Source organism: Teleopsis dalmanni, chromosome 2, assembly GCF_002237135.1.
Source record: "Teleopsis dalmanni isolate 2A chromosome 2, ASM223713v2, whole genome shotgun sequence".
Taxonomy (NCBI): Eukaryota; Metazoa; Arthropoda; class Insecta; order Diptera; family Diopsidae; genus Teleopsis; species Teleopsis dalmanni.
This window is the reverse complement of record NC_051847.1, coordinates 52,537,254-52,559,772: the sequence shown is the minus strand read 5'-3', so window position 1 is coordinate 52,559,772 and position 22,519 is coordinate 52,537,254. Positions and strand designations below refer to the sequence as shown.

Genomic DNA, 22,519 nt, shown 5'->3' with positions numbered 1-22,519 from the left:
ACGACATGCGGAAATAATTCATTATAAGTACAGTTCAACAAGATATTATCTATAAAATGGAAATTTATAACACTTTTCGACCTTAAACCAAAATTAGCCATAATTAATCAACGGTTTTTAAACTTTCATTTTTTAATTATATTTAATTACATATGTAGGCAATATTTCCTCATTAGAGTTTTAAAAAAATATTTTGCAATAAAAATTAAAAGTGGACATTCCGTCCCGGACTTCGTTCTCCGTATTTGCTTTAATAAGCAAAGTAACTATAAAATGATTTAGGTAAAATATTGAAAAAGTAAATAGACTTTTCTCAGTCTCTCTAGTCTCAAAAAAATAAAACAAAAACACAGCCAACATAGTTTTACAATCATATCATATTATTTTATGTTCCTTGCAGTGTGTTCTCCTCTCTATTATTATTAACAATACTAGATAAAGATAATGACAGGGAAATGTGAAATGACCTTTAATATCTTTTTCAATAGTACTAGATATTGCTATCAAGAGTTGATATCGACTTGACGAAAATAAATAAAGAATCTTGAAGCATACCTTAGTGGATGCTATTTAAGGTGCTGTTAGACCTTCTAGCTTCTTTGTATGTTGTCCAATCTATTTTTCTTAATAGTATTTGATATCTAGTAATTCACATCACTTGATATTTCTGCGGGGTGATATCTTTTATACTTTACTTATAGAACTAGGTACTTCCATAAAACAGAGACTTGAAATGATTTCATACTATTTAACGTATTCATATTATTCCTGCTATGTGTTATCTCTTCTCTTTCTACGATAATATCACAAAAAATTATTAAATATTGAATATTAAGTATTGAAAACGACAAAAAAATGAGTGTTTCAAACTTTAAATTTAAAAAAATCTGTTTAAACTTCTGCATGACTTAGACTACGCAGACAATATGTGCCATATTTTAGGATCTCCTTCGTTATGTAAAACGTATTAGTCTAAAAGGTAAGCTGACGCATATGGTAGTAGATCGGGATAAACTTAATTGTTTCAACACATTTTCTTCGTACCGGTTCTCCTCCTCTCTCACAAGAAATACTATATTATACTATATAATATATAAAAATATAAAACATTTTTAAGAAAATGTTAAGCAGTTCGTTAATTTTGAAAGTTTCCGATTTTGAAAGTTTTAGATTTTAAAATTTGTAATAATTTGTAATAATCCCAAAAGTAATAATGTATTATATATACCTATAGTTCCTCAACAATAAAATATATTATCTTTACATGTACCATATGAAAGCATTTCTTTCATGTAATTTTGGAAGTTTTAGATTTTAGAATTTGAAATAATCCAAAAAAAAAGTAATAATAGATTATAAATACCTATAGTTCCTCAACAATAAAATATATTATCTTTACATGTTCATATGGAACATATGGAAGCATTTCTTAGATAAGTCTTTGCGATGATTTAGGCCTGCATGTAGATAACAGCAATGTATCTAATATTGTTACGAGATAGAAAAACATATACAATGGATGAAGTCAAAATATAGAAGTCAAAATTCAAAAAGCACGACACACGTTATATAAAATAAACAAGATATAGATTATCTTGTTATATAGAAATAATAGATATATAAAAAAAGGTTCTTATATATAATTTCTGCGTTGAATCGGTTCTAACTTATGAATGCAGCATCTGTAGAGTAATCGATACTAATAATAACCATATTAATCGGTAGCGAACACTGTTAATAAGGAGGAACTCAAAACAATATCAGAAAGCAAACCAGTCGCTGTCAAAATCGACAAATATAATTGTCTTGGCACATTCACTACTTTGACTTAAAACAGAATCAATAGGAACAATTTCCATACACCATATGTTTACATACGTATGTTTCTATAAAATATGTTAGTGTTTCAGGCAAAAACCGCATAATATAGGTATGATATAAAAAATATTTCTTTAGTAGTATATTAATTAAGAATTTTTTGAAGTAGAATATATTAATAAAAATACTCATACTAAAATATACTAAAAATATTAAAATGTATATATATTATTTTAAAATATGTTGCTATTATTTTCAACAAATAATTTCGAATACATTACAGTTTTATTTTACAATAACTAACTCAATATGATGTATTTCACTATGATAAGATTATTATTAATCATATTATTAACCCAAGCATTGGGATTACAAAGTTTATTAACTGATAGTGCAAGTAGTGTAAATGTTACGATAACTCTAAACACAGTCTCCATTCGATTTAAATGGTTCCTTGTTGTTTGTGTCTCTAGGTTGTATTTGAATCATGACCTTTATTGGATTTTCTATTCGACATTCAACAGTTTTGAAAGCTTTTTCTGTTTCTTCTAAATCAAAATGATATGTTATTAATGGTTTTAAGTTGACGTTACCTGATGCCATCAGAACTAATGCAAGTGGATATCTATAATACTTAATTATATGTATGTTATAGTTAAAATAATTTATTAAAAACTATACACGTTGGCATATATAAATAACCCACGAATATCAACTTCACGTGATAAAGCTTCCATTATTGGTAGTTTCATTTCATTCTGCGCTAAGCCGATAAGAGTAAGAACACCACCCGATCTAGTTGCCTCAAAATAATTTAAAAATTTAAGTAGACTTGAAAATCCACATATTGACTTAAACTTACTTTAATACCTAAGCAAGTGGTTGCTTCACTACTATGGCAATCAAATGTTCTATTTGGCATATTGCCCATTTTTATAATAATATTTTTTACTAACTTCGAAGGTTCATCCTTATCTGTAGTAAGTAATGTATGATTAGCACCCATATTTCTAGCTAATTCCAAACGTTTTTCTGTGGCATCGGCAATACATATATTTGTCACACCACTACTAACGTGGTCTTAACGCTGCTAACGTGGCCAATCTAATGAGTTCACAACCAAGTATTAATGCTTCAGTTCCAATCTCAATTTTTGCACGACGTATCGCTGCAGTTGCTACCATAAATGGTTCCACTTGAGCTCCCCATCTTCATTGTTAAATGATCGGGAATTTTAAAGCAGAAGTCAGCTGAATGCTCATGGAAACGTCTTAATACACCATCAATATGTGGTAATAAACATAATTGAAATTTTGGACATATGTTATCTCTGCCCTGTGTGCATTGCTCCCACTTCAGAAAAAATCTATTACAGGTCTATCACCAATATCCACAATTATACCAAACGACTCATGTCCCGTTACTGTGGGCTTTTTTAATATAAATGGACCTATTCGGGCATTTGTGTAAAAGTGTACATCTGTTTGCTAATACCATTGCTAATAGTACATCTACATAAGAGAATAAATTAAGGAGAATGAAAAATGAGGGCAGGGACCAAGAAATTAAATTTAAATTGTAAAAGAAATTGGATGGATTACAAAAGTTGAACTCAGCGACTTAATACTGGAAACATAGTTTAGTACTGAGAATATGATGTGTTTTTAGTTCGTAAATATATGTGATTTAAACGAATCGTTGAAGGCATAAACATGGAGTAAATCATTTGAATTGTAAAAAAAATTGGATGGATTACAAAAGTTCAACTCGGCGATGTACTGAACGAAAGGCACGTTTGAGATAGTAATAGATGTACATATATATGTATTATATAAAAACTCTTTTACAGAATATATATAAATTTTTATTAATTTTTAAGTTATGCTAAAAAAGTTACCGTTAAAATTAGTTTACAAAATGTAAACAAACAAAAGCTCAAACAATTTGTAATAAATCTATATAAATATTATATATTATATATATATACTTATATATAATACATAATAAGGACAAAGCTTCTGTGCACGTGTGCGCTTAAGGATCAAAATTATTGAATGGAATTTTGTTTACATTGTAGGCGCTTCAGTGTGTGCACTGCAATCGAATTGTATTAAACAATAAAAAGGTCCATGGCGTATGAGTAACTTTTTGATAAGCTTTCGATTGTAAGCTTAACGTGAGCTTTAGTATGCGGCTATTGTAGGGCAGGCACATGGGAAAATAATTTTCTGTTTTGTTTTGATTTGTAAATTTACTGCTTTTGCTTTTTTTAGGCGCATTTAATATCCGACACGATGTGTAAAATCTGGTTTGCGAACTTCAGTCGTTGGCAGGACTCCGAAGGTAGAATTTGTGCGAACGGTTAATTTAGTTGAGTATAAAAAGCGTGGTGTAAAAAAAAAATTAAAAAAAGCCAAAAAAAAAGATTATTTTAAAGCAGTTTCGATTAATTTAATTTCCGGAAAAAAAAAAATTTTTAATATATTGTTTTATCCAAGCTTTGTGTAAAATATTGGATATAGTGTTTGCTTTGTGTGATGTTTCATTTAAAAAATAAAAAAAAATTTTAAGATATATTCTTAAAATGTGTGGTATGTTTTATAAAAAATATTTGGCAAAAACTTTGTGTAGTTCTATAGACGTTTATCTGAAATGTTTATAAATGTCCTTGTGATTCTTACGTTCACGTTGTAGCCACGCGCATCCTTCAGCCGTGACACTTACAAATATCTTATGTTCTTATGAGCAGAAAAGAGGTGAAAAAAAATTATAATTTTTGTTGATATAAATAGCTTTATTAGAAAACTGGTGCTACGCTTAGAAACTGATACTGGATTCGGTAAAGGATCAGTATTTATTTAATGTTTAAATAATTATAGTTGCAATAAATTTGAATATAAATTTTTATAACGAAATATCAAATACATAATATTTTATAGTTAATAGCTTCAATTTACAAGTTAAGTGCTTTAAATTAATAATGTGAAAAATGATTTCAATATTATTTTTTGACAAATATTGACTTTTATTATTATTGTTTAGAAATTCCTACATTATAGAAATAATATATATTATAATATAATAATATATATTATAATACAATAATATATATTATAATATAATAATATATATTATAATATAATATATATTATTATGTACTATCATAGTATAAAAACTTTTGGGTGTTTGGATCATTATAAAGAATTGTTTATAAACCTAAGAGTTATTCATCAAAGCATTTACTTAATGATCCGTGATTGCATCTACAATAGTACTCATATTTTCATACTGTATTTTCTTGATTAAAATAAAAATAAAAAAATAAAATATCCATTAAAGTGAAATTTGTGTAAATAGGCCAAAAATAATTGCTTCATTCATAAACGAGAATAAAAAGAAGATTAAACATATTGGAGTTTAATTGCTTCATTCATAAACGAGAATAAAAAGAAGAGTAAACATATTGGAGTTAAGTTAGTAATTAATTAAGTAATTAAGTTATTAGGCACCAAATACTGTGTGGCACTGTTTCTTAAGATTAAAATAGTATCTTAATGATTAATTATATCTAAAAACTCATAATCATTTACTTGCAACAATACGGCACTCTTTTCTTCTTCTTCTTCTTGTTCTTGAGTTAATGCTATTACGCACACTAGGCTTTAACTAGACTAAGAAATCATATCATTTATTTGTCTTTTAGTTGATGATGGACCTTAAATCAGCATATCTTCCTGAGAATCCAGAAGTGGACTTGAGGATTGTTAGGACACTCTTTTAGAAAAGATTAAAAGTAATAATATATAAAATAAGTTATAATCTTTTTTGTAAAATTCAAACAAATTAAATAGACTTACCCTAAATATAACTTATGACTTATAAATTCAATTAAATTCTCGTACTGCTAACTATTCCCAAATTCAAAATTTAAAATCTCAAAAACTTTTAAAATTATATGATAAAACTCATAAAGGCATGCAGTGATATTTTACAAACCATTCATAATCAATTTCAAATGATCATTATTAACTAGGTGTTGAGTTATATATATTAAAATTGCAGAAATTTATAAAATATATTATAAAATTAATTTCTAGATTGCAAAATCTTTAAAAAATGTTGGCAACCATCATTAATGCATTTATTTATCAACCAATACGAGCATAGAAGATATCTTATTGACTTCCATTTAAGACGTATAAAGATGTATGGTAAGATATCTGTTTCAATATAAGGAAGTTATTATGCTTTGAATTATATTTTAATTAATTAAAAAAATTTTGATCTACACGTCAAGAACTTTTTTGACAGACTTTACATTTATCTGCCACTTATGCGTAATATACCTTATTATTCTTTAACTTTCTTTCTATTATTCACATATATCTAAGAACTTTCACAAAATGCAAACTATGCTATATATGAAAAATCCTTAAAAATATATTGAAATTGATTAAACTTTATATTCTGCCAACAACAGTAACTGTTGCATTATTTATTTATTTAAAGTAAAAAACATATGATTTTTAGAGTGATTTAATATAAAAGAATAGCAGGTTCGGGTATTTAGACCTTTTTAGCTTATATCATGGTAGAGTCAAAAATACTATATATAGTTTTAATTTATTTCAAGATTTGAAAACTGTATAATCATTCGGTTAAAATTTCTCTTAAATATATGGAATATGAAACTAAATACCTTGCCTCAAATTTTTGGATTACTTGGTCATCTTAGTTTGGACTATCTCTATTTTAGCAGATCATGTAGACTTCTATGATAGTAAAATCAAGAAAAACTTGTATATATAGTTATAAGCAGCTTATTATGCATAATGTGCAGTCGTTTAAGGTTGGTACTAGAAGTATGGTAAATCCATGGTAAATCGAGTAGAATATTATAGGAAGGAACTTAACTCTCATTATTCACATTTTGTTAAAAATGTGAGTTTTCAGTGTCTATTGATGAGAGAGTATAATTTTTAAGTAAGATCTTTATTTTTTCAAAAATATAGTCCGCATGTGATTTAAATGTAACTGTCACATAATATTTTTTAATCTCAATGTAATATTGCAGTTTATATGAAGACATATAATTTCCATTTCTATATATTGTTATATATTGCATTTATATAAATATATATAAAAATATATAAAAATATATTTTGTATATATATTAATATTAATCAAATAATTTAAAAATGATAATTAACAATAAAAGATATAAAATCTTTTATCATTCGATAAAAATAAATACGAGTGTGGCAATTATTTACTACTAGAAATCAATAATTACTTCGTATATTTTTATAATAGAACAAAAATGAAATATCATATGAAAGATATGTAATTCATATATATAATTCATAAACTAATTGAAATGAGTGAACGACGTATGAGTGGTGGCCGCCATGCACGTATTAGTCCAATACCGGGACGAAGCAGTAAAATTGCTTACTCTCCATGTCCGCGTTATGATCCACAAGAAATTGTTAACAGACTTGGAACTCAAATACCAACAACGAAAGCAGTAAATGGAAGCACGAAAGGTTTTTATGGCACTCAATATTATACTTGATTAATATATAAAGATGACAATGAATAAATAATATATATTTTTTTTAAATTATTAACTCACTTATATACATATATATAATTTACAATTTAATAGTAAATCACAAATAACTATTCTTATGAATTTTTGTGATTATGAATAAAACTTTCAAATTAAATTTATATTTTTTATGAAAAAGTCATGAAGTAAAATTTTTAATGATATAAATAAAATAATTAAATTTTAAAGCTTCAGTGATTGTTTTGAACTAAAATTAATTTTTTATAATCTATATAATTAATTTTATGAATGTGGAATGTATACTCTTAAGTATTATGGATATTAAATGAATTTTGCATGTTCCAATTTAAATTTTAAATGTAATAATGAAACTCATTAATAAAAATTAATTCTTACTATAACTAAATTTCATATATATACAAATTTTTCACTTTAGTATTTTGATTAGTAAGTATTTTGGAACCGTTATGTATTTGGATTTCTGTACTTTTCTATCCGCTAATAAATTTAATATTTTATTCTCACTTTTATAACCAATACTACTATTTAGTTTATAATGGATAATTATACATTTCAAACAACTAAAATATATTTTTTGTTATATCATTTATTAACATTTATAAGCATATTTAGAGCAGCAATAGTATTAATACACTTTTTGAAATTTTTCATGAAATATATTAGTAGATATTTTTACATACTTGTAAAAATTTCTTGACTTTGTTGTTATTAAAATTCTAAATATGAAATTAACATTTTTTATATGGTGATTTTGTTCAACTTCACACTTATTGCATAAATAATATATGCATTTATATAAAACCCATTTATTGACGATTATAGTACATGAGACCGTAAGATACTTTTCTGATTTACTGCCATATTTTCATAATATTTAATCAAATAGTTATTCCGGCAATATACTATATACGAAAAATCTTTGACGGTTATAGAACATGAGACCTTAAGATCCTTTCCTTAAAATCTTAAAAGGACGAATAAAATTTAACACTGCAGCAATTTTTTTTAATTAAATAATTTGTATTTCTTAGCAAGTAATAAATTTTTAAGTATTTCACTTCCAAGATACTTCACTTCCAAGAAATTAATCAAGTAGTCACCCCAAGACTCAAGTCTCAGTTAGTAGGCACGTGCCGTAAGAACTTAAGCGAACTTAACTAAATAAACAAAGTTCGCCGTTTTGTTAATTCGTTCCTATCACAAACACAGGTGGGGTTGGTTGTGCACATCGCTTTGATTTAAGTTCTTATGGTACGTACCGACTGAAAACTTAGCCTTTACTTATTTATTGTCTTTTGATAGCAAACACCCTGTATGTAAAAGCTTCAGAAGTTATCTGCTGCTGAGTCAAACAACAGCAAAAAGTTTAAGAAATTATATTTCGTACCAGGGAACCAGTATACTCGTATATTTAATGCATGCATAGAAGATATTGTGACTTTAACAAACAGGGTTATTATTGTGTATTTCTAGTATTTAATAATAGACACTTTAAATTAATTAGGTTTATGATAGCCTATTATTCATATAAGTATACTAACAAATTGAATTATTTTGTAATCAACTTCTGCAAAATGAGAGATATCAAATAGGTACTAAAAGCTTCATATTTTCACAAAATTATCGTACACATATAGGTATTACGACATTACTAATTTCAACATACATTAATGATGTGTTTATCATGTAAACAATGTTAAGGAAATTATTTATTCATGGCAGTTATATGTCAGACTGTTTAATTGGGTATATAAATATGTAAATGCATGTAAAACAAACAACCTGTAATCGTACAAATAAATAAATGGTACCAGAAAGGATTTCCTTTGTTTTTAAAATTGTCATGACATTGTCATAAAAAAATCTATAAATCTCATTAATAACTTTTGTTATTTTTAGTAAATAGTAAATGGATTTTATCACAATGAATTTTTAAATATAAGGTCATAGCACTGATTTTTATGTCGTGACAAAATAAAATTCATTTAAATTGTATAGAATGAAACTTAGATTAATTTCTTCAATTCTAAATTACTTACAAAATAAAGGCATAAAAAAGATGATCGTTACTACTTATTTAAATATAGTTTGATTATTTCTAATATCATTTTAAAAATAAAAAATAACTTTTATTTCTTTTTAAGAAAATTAAAGAAAAGTAGTTGTAATTTTTAATTTTTATATAATTTTTATAAAAAAAATGTAATGTTTATATACATTTTTTATTTAAGATTGTAATAAAAATAAAATTAATTCAAAGTATAAGTTTTATATAACATATCACTCTTGAAGCATGATTATAACATAAAGTTGGAATTAATTGATAATAATATGGGTATTATTCCTACCTAGATACTCTAACTTGACCCGGTAATGCATTTTGCTCTCTTTCAATCTGCAGTTATAAAATTGCCCTAAGAGCGTGCATCAGTATTTTCAAATAAAACTTAAGTACAGATAGTTTAGCCTGAATTTAGAAGAGTATAAAAACAACTATATTGTTATTCCTCTATACCATTCCTCCAATACTGCATTCAACCAAACTTCATGGCTTAGATATATTTTCAGACTATGAACTTCTACTCCAATTTTAAATCGCTTCACTAAATTTAATTTAAAAAAAAAATGTAAACAAGGTCAATAGATTTAGGATGTTTCATTATTCACATTAATTTCAACCGATACGGAAAATAATGAAAGAAGTGAAATGACATTTATTCTCAATTAAGATCCTTCTGCATATTTATGAATGTTTTGTATGTATTTGAAAAATAAATGCAAAAAATTTTTACACATGCAACCGGAAAAGTCACGTTAGACACTTTCCAACCTTCACAGAAATACGAATACGAGTATCTGAGGTTGGAAGCGACACGCAAGAATCCTGCACCAAATCGTAGTCGTAATAGGCAATAAAATTGACATTGAAAGTTCATACGACTTCAGTGTTTGTCTATGTTTTGCAGAGTTTCAAGGCGAGCTGTAAAATTGTTGGAATGCACTACGCCATATGAGGCAGCTGCTCTATGAGAATGACCTTAAATCTACATTTTTAAATTCTTTCATGAATGGAATTTTTACTGCAACCGTTAAAAATGCTAACGTAGTATAATCATGATTGTACTTAAGAAAATGTATTTCAATAAATCCAAATATGCTTAAGCTACTAAAATTGTTTCTGCTCTTAGAATTTATTAGAGAATATTTCTATTCAATGTAAATGTTTTGACTCAGGATTTGTGTTTCTAAAAAATCTTTGTTATTCTTATGCTATTTTGTTCTCTTCGATACACTCAGCTGTGTTAAAAAACCCCGAAATAATGAGAAAGTAAAAAAAACTTATATCTTAAATGTATAAATCCAGTGACGTTGGGTGTTGATCCAAAGTGTAAGTTCCAAAAACTATTTCCCACTTTATTCCATTGCGTTGTTACTGATAGAAAATTATATTTAAGTAAGCTATTGGAAATTTCATGTTTATACGACACCTAGTACTCAGAATATGTTGATTTGAAAATGACGAATTCATCTGAATAGACGGATATTCAAACATAGGTTGAAAATGTTCAACAGAATGTTTTTTGCGAATGATTCAGTTCATGATTTTTGCAAGGTAGTTTTTACAGATTTACCTACTTAAGGTATTGAGGCAATTAACAATATCGACATTAGTAACATAAGTGTGACATTAGGGTGGCTCAGAAAAACTAAAATGCGATTTTTAATGAGCGCACCCCCTAGGAATATGCCATTGACCAAAAAAATGATATTCCCAAAGTTTTGGAGCAATAGGATTAAAAATGACGTTGCGCCACTCGAGCAAAGTTGGGTTTTCAGGACAAAAAACAGTAATTTTTCAATTCAAGGTCATTTTTTATCTTTGTTACTTGTTTCAACACTTATTAATATATACAGTTATTAATATATATAAATGATATATAATATATATCATTTGATAGATAATTAAAATATCTTTTTAATAAGATACTGATGAGCAAAATCGGTTAAAAACTATGCGCAAAACACAATAATTAGTTCAGCGACTGTGCTCTGTTTTCTATTTCATACCTTTTAGATGGCATGCACAATGCAATCGAAAATGTTTACAAGAAACGGAAGAAACATAAATAAAAAATAAAAATAATACATTTCTATTTAATAATTTATATAGATATTTAAGTAGAATTGAAAATGTAGTCAAAACTAGAATTTTTTAGTAAACAAAGAGAAAATGGTCGTACAGGGAGTATGACTGAAGTTAATATCCTTTTAGCAAACGAAGCAAAAGCGGCTAAAAATTGCATTGATTTTAATTTGAATAAATTCGATGAAGAAATTTGTCTCAAAATGGAAGCTGAATCTTTAGACACAGTTCAACAAAATTGGGATAACGCAGACAGAACGATTCAATTTATCACTCCTAGTTTAGTTTCCGCCCTTGACAAATGCAAGGTTTCGGATCGCTACGCTATACATATTTTGTAGTTGTAGGTATGACGCCCAGGTGCCATCTAAGATTCTCGATGGATGGCGAAAATCATGTACTTACTAAAAATATTTCTTTTAAGAGATCAATTTACATATAACTCGGATGATTTGTACGAGATATATACATTTTTATAGTGAGCATATGTGTGAACATTTTAACCCACACTAGGTTAGGTTATGTTCGGAAGGCACGTGCTAACAGTTGTCAGCACTTCTACTCGGAGACATATATTGCCCATTGGGATGCCCTTAAAAAATTTTACCAGGAGATGCGAGTTGCTAACCTTTGTTATCCTTGTAAAACCATTTGGTTTTCCAGATGAAGTTGAGGAGATTCGATAAGTTTGCTTTCGTTATCTCTTCCAAGCCAGTAAAATAAGGATCCCCAAGACATTAAAGTAGGCTTGTTTGAAGTCCTGGACAGAGACACAGGAAGTGGTTGATAGATTTTACCTCCTCTTCATCTTGGCAACTCCTGTATAATCCACTTGTTGGAACTCGCCACCGTTGGAGCATAGGCGCAATGGCACAGTGCCCCTGCACACGAACTGCAGGTTTGCTCAAACCTTGAAGGCTTTTCGTTTTATTTTTGTCCAACTTAGGCCTTAAGATTCTAGCGACCTTACAGTCTTCGCGGTTAGTTTATAAATTGTTAGTCACCGTATTGATTCCCTCTATTATCCTAAACAGTTTACATATCGGTGTATGTATTGAGAGGTCGGCCTCTCCTGTATGCAATTCAGAACCTCTTCTGGCCATCTCATCTGCTAGGCCATCTTATCTGCTAGTTCATTCCTTTCAATATTGCTATGTCCAAGTATTCGAAATGTACTATGTCCAACAAAGAGAGACCTTATGATGTTGGATGCTCATCAGTGATGCGAGTATCTTGGAATTTAGATTCAATTGTTTTCAGTGCGGCCTATCTACAAAAATCGTGATATTCGAAGGACGAATTGTACTTTGTTGTTTAATGTTGACATCTTTTTCGATAGCATATATCTCGCCGTGAAAGACGCTGTAAGTAGCAGGGATTCGGTAGCACTGTCTTATCTGCATATCTTTCGAGAAGATACCTGCTCCCGTACCGCCTTCCATCTTTGAGCCATCTGCGTAGATAGTAACTGTAGAGTTACCGATCACAGATCCAAGATTCCAGCTATCTATCTCTGGTTAGATACAGAGTGGGAACCCACTAATGAAGTTATTTTCCTCAAAGAACCTTATTGATTTCGTGACCGAAGAGATAACAAATTTTTTTGATCGTTTTTGCCTATCTAATAGTTTTATCAGTTTCGATCCATCGCCATGGATGGAGACGCAAGATTATAGAGATGAACTTGAATTCTGTGCCAGACTTTATATGATAAATGATTGAAAGAGGAATTAGGCTTATGATGGATTATAATTCGATTTTGACAAAATATGAAGAGGAAAAACAATATGTTCTGCAAGTAGTCAAACATTATCATAAAAATTATCCTTCACATAGTCAGATTTATGTCATAAAACATAATAAACACAATGTATTAATTACTGAAAAAAAAAGTTTTATTGAAATTATAATTTTTTATAAATAATTAACTAAATCGTAGCATATACCTATTACGTAATTGTGCATGCCAGCTAAAAAGTATGAAATAGAAAACAGAGCACAGTCGCTGAACTAATTATTGTGTTTTGCGCATAGTTTTTAACCGATTTTGCTCATCAGTATCTTATTAAAAAGATATTTTAATTATCTATCAAATGAGTATATATTAATAAGTTGAAACAAGTAACAAAGATAAAAAATGACCTTGAATTGAAAAATTACTGTTTTTTGTCCTGAAAACCCAACTTTGCTCGAATGGCGCAACGTCATTTTTAATCCTATTGCTCCAAAACTTTGGGAATATCATTTTTTTGGTCAATGGCATATTCCTAGGGGGTGCGCTCATTCAAAACTTCATTTTTAATTTTCCCCCTTATAACGTGAGCCACCCTAGTGTGACATACATAGATTTATACATTGTTTGTATTTTTTTCTTCATCTCCCATAGATGTCATTTATAATTTCTATTGATTATATATTATAAAATTTGTTTTGAATCTCTTCCGCATACAAGCCTCTTTATATAAATACATTGACAGTGCTCTATGGATTACAATCGTTGCCATCAACAAGTCATCAGTATAAGATTATACTAATGTTTTTATTTACAATTTGGTAGTGACAACATTTGAAATCAATTCGATCACATATAAAGGCAATAGATGACCTCATTATGAATAAAATCGTCTTTATTACAAACTCCATCTGATTGACAATAACGAAATTATGATATTTTTTTTCTCTGAAATTCTTCAGACATATAAATAAAAATTTTAATTTTAAAGTTCTAGGAAAAGGTGAAAATAAACTACATTGTGACCGAAAAGTTTCCGGAAATTTTAAATAAAACGCAAAATTCTTAATCTTCATCAATATTTATTTTATCTCCTTCAAAATATGCTCCATTAGAAGCGATACACAAATGCCAACGTTTCTTCCAATCATCAAAACATTTTTATAGGCGCTTTCCGGTATGGCTTTGAGTTCCCTCTGCGAATTCTGTTTTACGTCTTCTATGGATTCAAAACGCGTTCCTCTGAGTGGTAATTTGAGGTTGGGAAACAGGAAAAAGTCACACGGTGCAAGATCAGGTGAATACGGTGGCTGTTCGATGGTATTTATTGAATGTTTGGCCTTAAAATCGTTGATAATGTTGAACAAATTGAGGTGAATCGGAACAAGCCGGGCGTTGACACGTCGCATACACAAATTTTCCACCAAAATCAAACGAGCCATCTCACGACCGATGCCTAGCTCTCGTGCTATCTCTCTAACACTCACATGAGGATTTTTGAACACGATTTCCTTTGCCTTTTCAATGTTTTCGTCGGTGGTAGAGGTCGAAGGTCGTCCAGAACGCGGCATGTCTTCGACGGTCGTACGACCGTCCTGAAAGGCTTTGTACCACTCATAAACTTGAGTTTTCGATAAAACTGATTCCCCATAAGCCTTTTGTAGCATTCGCAACGATTCTGCACACGAAATTTCGTTCGAAACACAAAATTTGATGCAAACTCTTTGTTCAATATTTTTTTCCATTGTTTTTTTCGCAACGCACTACTGAGGTGAACTGGTTTCAACAGCTGCCGTAAACGAACTGTCTGACATATCGCGCTCATTTTTGGCATAGTAATTAAGGACAGTGCTGCCAAACTACATAAACTTAAAATATCGAAAAATATACAGCGCGCGAATTTTAAATGAGAATTTCCGAAAACTTTTCGGTCACAATGTATGTTAAACTGTATAAAGTTGAAAATGTTTAAAAAATCAAAAACTTTATTAATGTGTGTAACAAAAATTAAATAGTACTTACTATAATAAAATTATGTATTCAATATAGCAAACATGAAATAAATTGCTCTACCATATTAAACCAATATCAATTGTAAAATGTACCTCTTCATTCTATTAACACAAATCGGGATTAAGCCACTTTGCTCAAATATATACATTGAAATAAGCAACAGTCAATGTACCAGTTGATTTTACAAAAAACTGTAAAATAAATCAAAAATAATATAAAAGCATAATTCCACGTTTTCATACGCAAGGTTTGAAATTGCACAAAAATGTACATATAAATATATACGAAATTGTAAGGATTATGAATCCCGATGAATAGTAATTTAAATATATGTATGAGTACATTATGTCTTATTTAAAAACCACTAAAAGAAAACTGTCTTAAACCGAAAATAGTTTTTGCTGTCAAATGTCACTATAAGAGCTTGTTTGTCAAGTCAACTGATTTCAAACAATATTTATTTTGTGCGAGATCTTTGTTTCTCACCTTAAAGAGACGTCATGTTTTCAAAAAGCTCTCAGATAGTTCTCAAAACAAAATAATATAGGTTAGGTGAATCGATTGACAATTTTCAAATTGTGCAGCAGTTTCATTTCATTTTTCGTCCGATGTGCTAATAAAAAACGAAAGAAAAATTTTTTTAATCAATTAATTATTAATTAATAAATTAAATATTATCTTCGATTTGGAAAATTAAAATAATATTTTCGTAAATTTCGTAAAGCAATAAAGTGATAGTTACGTGATTTTTGTATTTTAAAATAAAACATATCCAATAAACTAGTGAAAAAATAATTACAAAAATTTCGCAATAATTATTTATAATAGAAAATTATTACAAATTAAATGTGAGAAAAAGAAAGCTGTGAGAAAAATACACAATTTTTGAATTTGAATAATTACAACAACAATTATAAGCAAAATATCTAATTTATGTATCTCTATGTATGTATCTACTGCAAGAAGAAAGACACACATTGGTTTACATATACTATATTTATAATCATTTATAGCCCTTCACATTAATAAAACTTGGTATGCAAACCAAGTGTTTTTTTTTTTTGGTTGATTGTTTAAAACATATTATTTATGTTAAATACAAAATTATATTTATTTCTTTTTCAATAATGTTAAGGTCAAGGGCTGTCCTATGTGGTGGGATGCCTTATGGGATTATAAAGAACTAACTTTGGAGGTTATTGTCAATGTTGACATGTCTAGATATGTATTTCTTATACTAGCCGTTGTATTAGATTTTTTTTTTTATAATAAATCTGCCACCAATTTTCTTTCTAATTTTAGATTTTTTAATTTGCAGTTTATTTTTGTATTATTCGTCTTGTGGTATTTTTTATTTGGCGGCGAATTTATTTCGTTGACATGTTTTCGGAACTACATTTATATAAAAATAAAAAATATAAAACTTTTTAATAAATAAATTTTAAATAATATTTTATTTATTGCATATTGAGGATGTGGCTTATTAGTTGTTGAATGCACTTCTTTTTTTTTTAATACAATAATTAATAATAATCTGTGAAGTTGTTTTAATTGTTGCAGTACACGTCTATTTATTCATTTGTGTACATATAAACATATATATGTAATGCACCTGCACTGTATTTATGTATTTAATTTACAAAAAATGCATACATCATATATAATTTTTCATATAGAAAATATAGAAAAATTTAAAAAAATTTTCTTTGTTTAATATTTATAAATTTATTTCACTGTAATTATTCCTTAAAGAAGCGGATTTTTGCGGTTTTTGAAAATATTGTGGTAGCCAGTTTTAAACTTATTAATAATCATTTAATTGCTGACTAGATATATATATATTTTTTAATTTCATTCTCATTCCTTTTTTCTTTAATTATAATATACTATATAGTAAAATAGGATTAGTTTTAACTAATTTTAGAAATTTAATATAAAACTCTTATCACTATTTTAGTTCATGGGCGTACATGGGTAGGGGCAGGGGGAAACAAAGTACTAAAGAGGGATGTCTTATCACACTTTAAAATATATAATAGTATCATATCAGTATATCAGCGCCCTCCTAATTTCGGCTCTGGGTATGCCCATGTTTTAGTTCTGAAGTTTTTTAAATATTATAATTAGAAATTAAAATAATTTATTTAAATAATTGATTTTATTCCATAAAATTTTTTGAATTTATTTTTCGACCTGTTTTTTATAAGGGTTTTTATATATTTTTTAATACGGTTATAGGTCCCTTACAATAATTCAATATTAGATAATTCAATATAGACGATAGAATAAAGAGGATGACATAGATATAGTTTTAGGAGAGTCGAAATATAGAATATAGTAAAAAATATTAAACGTTGAATTATTTAACAAAAAGGGATCTATAGCCGGATTAAAAATTATATAAAAAACATTAATTGATTTTATTAAATCTAAGTCAATTTATGCAAAATTATTTAAATAATATGTATGATAAATATTAGAAAATTTATCTTAAAATATTTTAAGATATATCAAAAGATATCTATCTTTAACAGATACAGAAATTACAATAGATATGTAATAGCTATAGCTGCTATAGACAAAATCAAGTTTTTTGACATTCAATAATTTTATCATTGAAATTAGGAAATTAAAAATAATTATATGAAGGTTTTTTAGGCTCAATTATTAAAGTGAAATTAAACATATTGAACTTATACTAATATTCATAAAAACAATTGGTTAAAAGGTTACTTGTATTAATGTTTTAATATGATTTCCACAATATGAGACTATGCTAGTTAGAATGCTAAGCAAATCATAAGTCTAATTTAAAATCAGTGGAGACTGTAAAGTTGTTACCAACATAAAGTCTCCGAGAAACCAATAAAAGCGCTCCAATAAATTTGATTTATGTAAGTAGACCAACAACTTCACTTATTTCCATAGAATGCAATTCAGAACGATGAGATAATGTGATGGATTCGCAATTAATTGATTGACAAAATGGCCAATTCGCGGACCAATGAGTTTTTAGTTAACAATTCTTAGGAAACTTTTAAAAGCAATTAATATTAATATACTGACGATTTTTATAAACATTATTGATTCTATGTTTTTAGTACTATTTTATACTATATTTTTCAGTTGACACTTTATCTTTTAAATTCTATGCCATTGACATATAAAAGTGTATATAAGCTCACAATAATAAAACATGTTAAGAACACTTTAAAATTGGTAAAGTATTATTCAATTGTATATTACTTAATGGATTACATTTAATAAAAAAAAATAATCCATCATATTAGGAAAAAGGTAAATATCAAAACACTTAGGAAACAGAAATCTACTAAACATATTACCGCATACTGTATAATAAAATAAAACTTTTTACTTAACAAAACCCAATGTTTTTATTTTTTCAATAATAAATCTGTCATTATTTTGATATTTTCTTTTTTAATTAATATCTTTAAAGTACTTGTTCACATACTGCATATTCGTATATTTGCATTTTTGATAAGATTATATTCGAGGTCAATAGTTTTTATGAATGAGTTTGTATTCTTGATTGGGACTAATCCTTTGAGTGGAGCATAACCTAATATTTCTTTCCAAATTCCAAACATATGTGGTTGGCACAAAATGAAGAATTGATGAAAACACAAGAAGAGTAAATACTACGGACAAAAGGCATAAGATTTTGATAAGTACTTTCTATTATTAGTGTTTGTGTAAATATATACTTCCACAGTTAAATAACTGTGAATATATAATATTCTGTAAATTAAATACATGGTCATGAACTACTTTTAGGCGTAAATCGAGATACAAAAAAAGTATTCAAAATTGAAAGGAATATTTTAAAAGTATGTATTTATGAAAAGTATTTATTTGTTATGAATGGAGCTGTTCACAAAAATTAATATCTATAAGGTATGTCTTTAGATCTACTTTGATATAATGTTACATTAAATCATGAGCACAATTATACTTCTAATACATGTATAGAATATAGACATAGAAGCTGTAGAGAATTACATTTGACAAATAGTTACTTGAGAAACAAGAACTTAATAGCTCTACTCAATTTCTCAATTTCCAAAGCGATATTTTAAATAAACGCATACACTAGATGTTTTTATCTTATAAAACTTAGTAGTGAATTAATATTCGGATTATAAACTTTAAAGAAATACATAACACAATTTTAACAATTTTTTATATTTTTCCTACCTATATCATTATTAAAAGGCCATAAATGCACTGCTACCTATGAGAGCTTTTATGGTATTGCTGAATGAAATCTTCTAAGCTAACTTGGGCATATAAGACCTATTGATATTTTTAAAATAGCTATTGGTTTAAGACGCCAAACTTCATTTCCTCTACTGTGTATACTGAAAAGTTTCTAGATAATGACAAGGTCGCGTAAATAAGACAAAATATTTTAAAATTTGTCGGTGTCTATGTTCTTTAATTCGATTCTCGAAAGAGGATAGTTAACAGAAACGTGTTCAGTAAAGAAGTCTGTGAGTTATTTAAATTCAATTCTATTTAATTAAGAAATATTTAAAATTGTTTTTATTACACAAATGGGCTTAGCTGAGACATTGTGTACTCAAAATTGTATCGCCTCCTAAAGTATTCAAGAGCATAATTTAATATCAAGAATTCTCAATACGTTATTTACTTCAAAACAAATCTTAAACTTAAGTTTTTTTTTTAAATTACGATTTCCTTTTAGTTATTACTTGTATAATAATGCCGTTATTTCTTTTAAGGCAAAAGAAATTTGTATTGCGAAGAAAATTGACACCACTTAAAACGTACATAAAATCAAAAATAATTACTGCTCTAAGTAGTTTCGAAGTTATTTTCACTCTTGATTACAAGTTTAAATACGGAAATTCGCCATTTCCTTTTCCGGTTAGTTTTTATGCTTGCAGACACGCACATGCTTAATACTAAATAACGATTGAAATAAGTGAAGTTATTACCGGCAGTTATAACCAACACGTGGTGAACTGCAATCAAAGAGCAAGGAGCTGTTAAAGGAAATATATAGGAGTAGTTGATTTTTTTTTCATTATTATTATATTTATGTTTATATCAATTATATCAGTTCAGTTTTAAATACACTGATAAAAATGCATGTATAATTGAGCGATTGTTCTTATATATGGATCTTTCTTTAACAAACCGAACTGATTTTGGCATAATTTTTGATTTGGCTCAAATTTTTTTATGAGCTTCTTTCATAAAATAAGAAGATCCGAATCTCGAGACAAAATTTTGTAATTTTTTTCCGAGGAGATATGGATTCATGGGGTTTTGAGAATTGGCATTGTAGACACATTTTCAAATGGCCACATCTCAGACTATATAAATGATATAAACTTGAAATTTGTTGCATTTTAAAGATAATTGTTTGAACTTTAATGAAATACTATAAACAATTAAGATTGTTTATATTTAAGCACTAATAAAAAACGGTTAGTTAAAATAAATTTTAAAAAATAATTTTAATATTTTTTTTGAAATTTATTCTATTCTATTTTAATTTATGATTCTTCTTGGCTCAATGAGTTTAATATAAATCATTAATTAATATGTACGTAAACTTGCATAGGTCTGCTATTTATGCTTAACTTGACTTTAAAAAAGATCTCTATATTATTTTCTATCGTAAGCCATGGAAAATCTTTGACCTAATATCTTTTTTTATATGAATAAATCACTTAAGTTACCGATTTCCCACTGTGTTTTTGTCAATATGCTATAATAAGCTGTACAACATGTTGATTTTTTCTTAGATGTCCAGTGTTCCTCAAAAATTCTACTTATGCACTCTTTATCAACGAATACTACTTTGCTATTTTCTTTGTGCTATACCGGGTAACTCTCTATCCCTTACGATAAAATTACTTCACTGATTGAATTGTGGATTTGCAGCTTCATTTTCTTCCTTATCTGTCGTTTTAAATAAAATTTATGGTTTAATTGTCGGTATGTACTCATTGCATTTATGGTATGACTCGATTGTGCAATTTATGCTGAATCCTGATTTATGTGAAGTATTATATTCAAGAATTTCAAGAATTTAAAAATTGCTTTTAAATTTAATCAAGAATAATGTAATATTCTCTCCAGGATTTTAAGTGTTTATTTCTTGTGTTTTGATTTATTGAATATTTTTAAATATGAAAAATTAATGGACAACAAAAAGCCACTTGTTTGAAATAAAATTTATTTTGTGTTTTATTACTGAATTTATTTTTAAACTCAGCAAAATTAAATATTAAAATACAAATATCGGATTTTCAAAAATAACTCTACGATAACTATAACACAAACTCATAATTAACAAAAAATTTCGCTAATCCGTGTCGGAAATTAACTTGGTATACGACACCAACTAAAATTGGCGGAATCATTTACGTTCATCAACACACATACAACAGCTACAATAACAACAACAACAACAACAACAAACCAACATATTTGAACTAATTTCACCATTTAACATAAACGTGAAAAGTTCACGAACTTCATATCATCATGAATTTAATGTTTCGTAAGAATTTTCGCGAGGGAGGTGGTGGTAAATCCGGTGGCGGCGGTGGTAAGCTGCAATCAAAAGCTAATCGTACAAAGCGTTCTAGAGATTTGGGCCTCTCCACTCAAACCGATGACATACACTATCGAACTCATTTATTCTTTTCACCGAACCGTTCAGGTTACGATATGGGCGAAGGTAGGCTATTCTATTCTATAAATTGCTTCCGATATCTCATCTGTTAACTTCATAAGTAAATTGTATTAACAACTTCAGCTAACGAAGCGCTATTTATATGCGAAAAATTTTGCTTATAAACTCTTAATAAAAAAATACTGTTTATAAATATTAACTTTGTTAATTTCGTCAATATTGTTAGGTGGCATTATTATTAGAAATGCTGTCTCTAGAAGAAGTCGTCTAAACTTACTTGGGGGTAAGTTGCTAGAACTCGTTTGATTTGATAAAACCTAGAGGAAGATAGGAAATAAGTATATTTTATGGTTTAAAAAATTACAGCTTTTATTTTTAATAGTTAAACAGAACTTACAGATTTTGTAGATGAGAGCTGGTAGAAATGGATAACGAAAGTTAACTACTTTATAATTTTATACCATTATTCGGTTTCATTTAGAAAATTTTTGGACTTTTGAATTTATAAACATAAAACATAAGTTT

The 22,519-nt window shown here is 27.7% G+C and overlaps 2 protein-coding genes across 4 annotated transcripts in view; one reads left to right on the top strand and one right to left on the bottom strand.

Annotated features, from left to right (window-relative positions):
• Window positions 1–2,238: 2,238 nt before the first annotated feature.
• Window positions 2,239–3,002, bottom strand: LOC119674540 (sorbitol dehydrogenase-like). The gene is made up of 4 exons (XM_038085683.1): window positions 2,894–3,002; window positions 2,681–2,850; window positions 2,521–2,621; window positions 2,239–2,443 (listed from the first exon to the last, which is right to left on the bottom strand). Exons 1-4 carry the CDS (start codon window positions 3,000–3,002, stop codon window positions 2,239–2,241), a joined length of 585 nt encoding a protein of 194 aa, XP_037941611.1.
• A 4,145-nt stretch (window positions 3,003–7,147) lies between these two features.
• LOC119679702 overlaps window positions 7,148–22,519 on the top strand; it is a 28,053-nt gene continuing 12,681 nt past the window's right edge. Inside the window, exon 1 of one of the 3 annotated variants that reach the window (XM_038092197.1) lies at window positions 7,148–7,364. In XM_038092197.1, the coding sequence (XP_037948125.1) occupies window positions 7,196–7,364 (169 nt within the window). In that variant the 5' untranslated portion in view covers window positions 7,148–7,195. Of the gene's footprint in view, window positions 7,365–21,588; window positions 22,040–22,519 lie in introns of those variants that run through there. The other 2 variants (XM_038092195.1, XM_038092196.1) reach the window with 2 other exon arrangements.

Coding starts and splice junctions, on each gene's coding strand:
- LOC119674540 (XM_038085683.1), bottom strand. CDS start 3,002: ATGGTAGCAACTGCAGCGATACGTCGTGCAAAAATTGAGATTGGAACT. Junction 2,851..2,893: donor GTTAGCAGCGTTAAGACCAC/GTTAGTAGTGGT, acceptor CCGATGCCACAG/AAAAACGTTTGGAATTAGCT. Junction 2,622..2,680: donor CCACTTGCTTAGGTATTAAA/GTAAGTTTAAGT, acceptor AATTATTTTGAG/GCAACTAGATCGGGTGGTGT.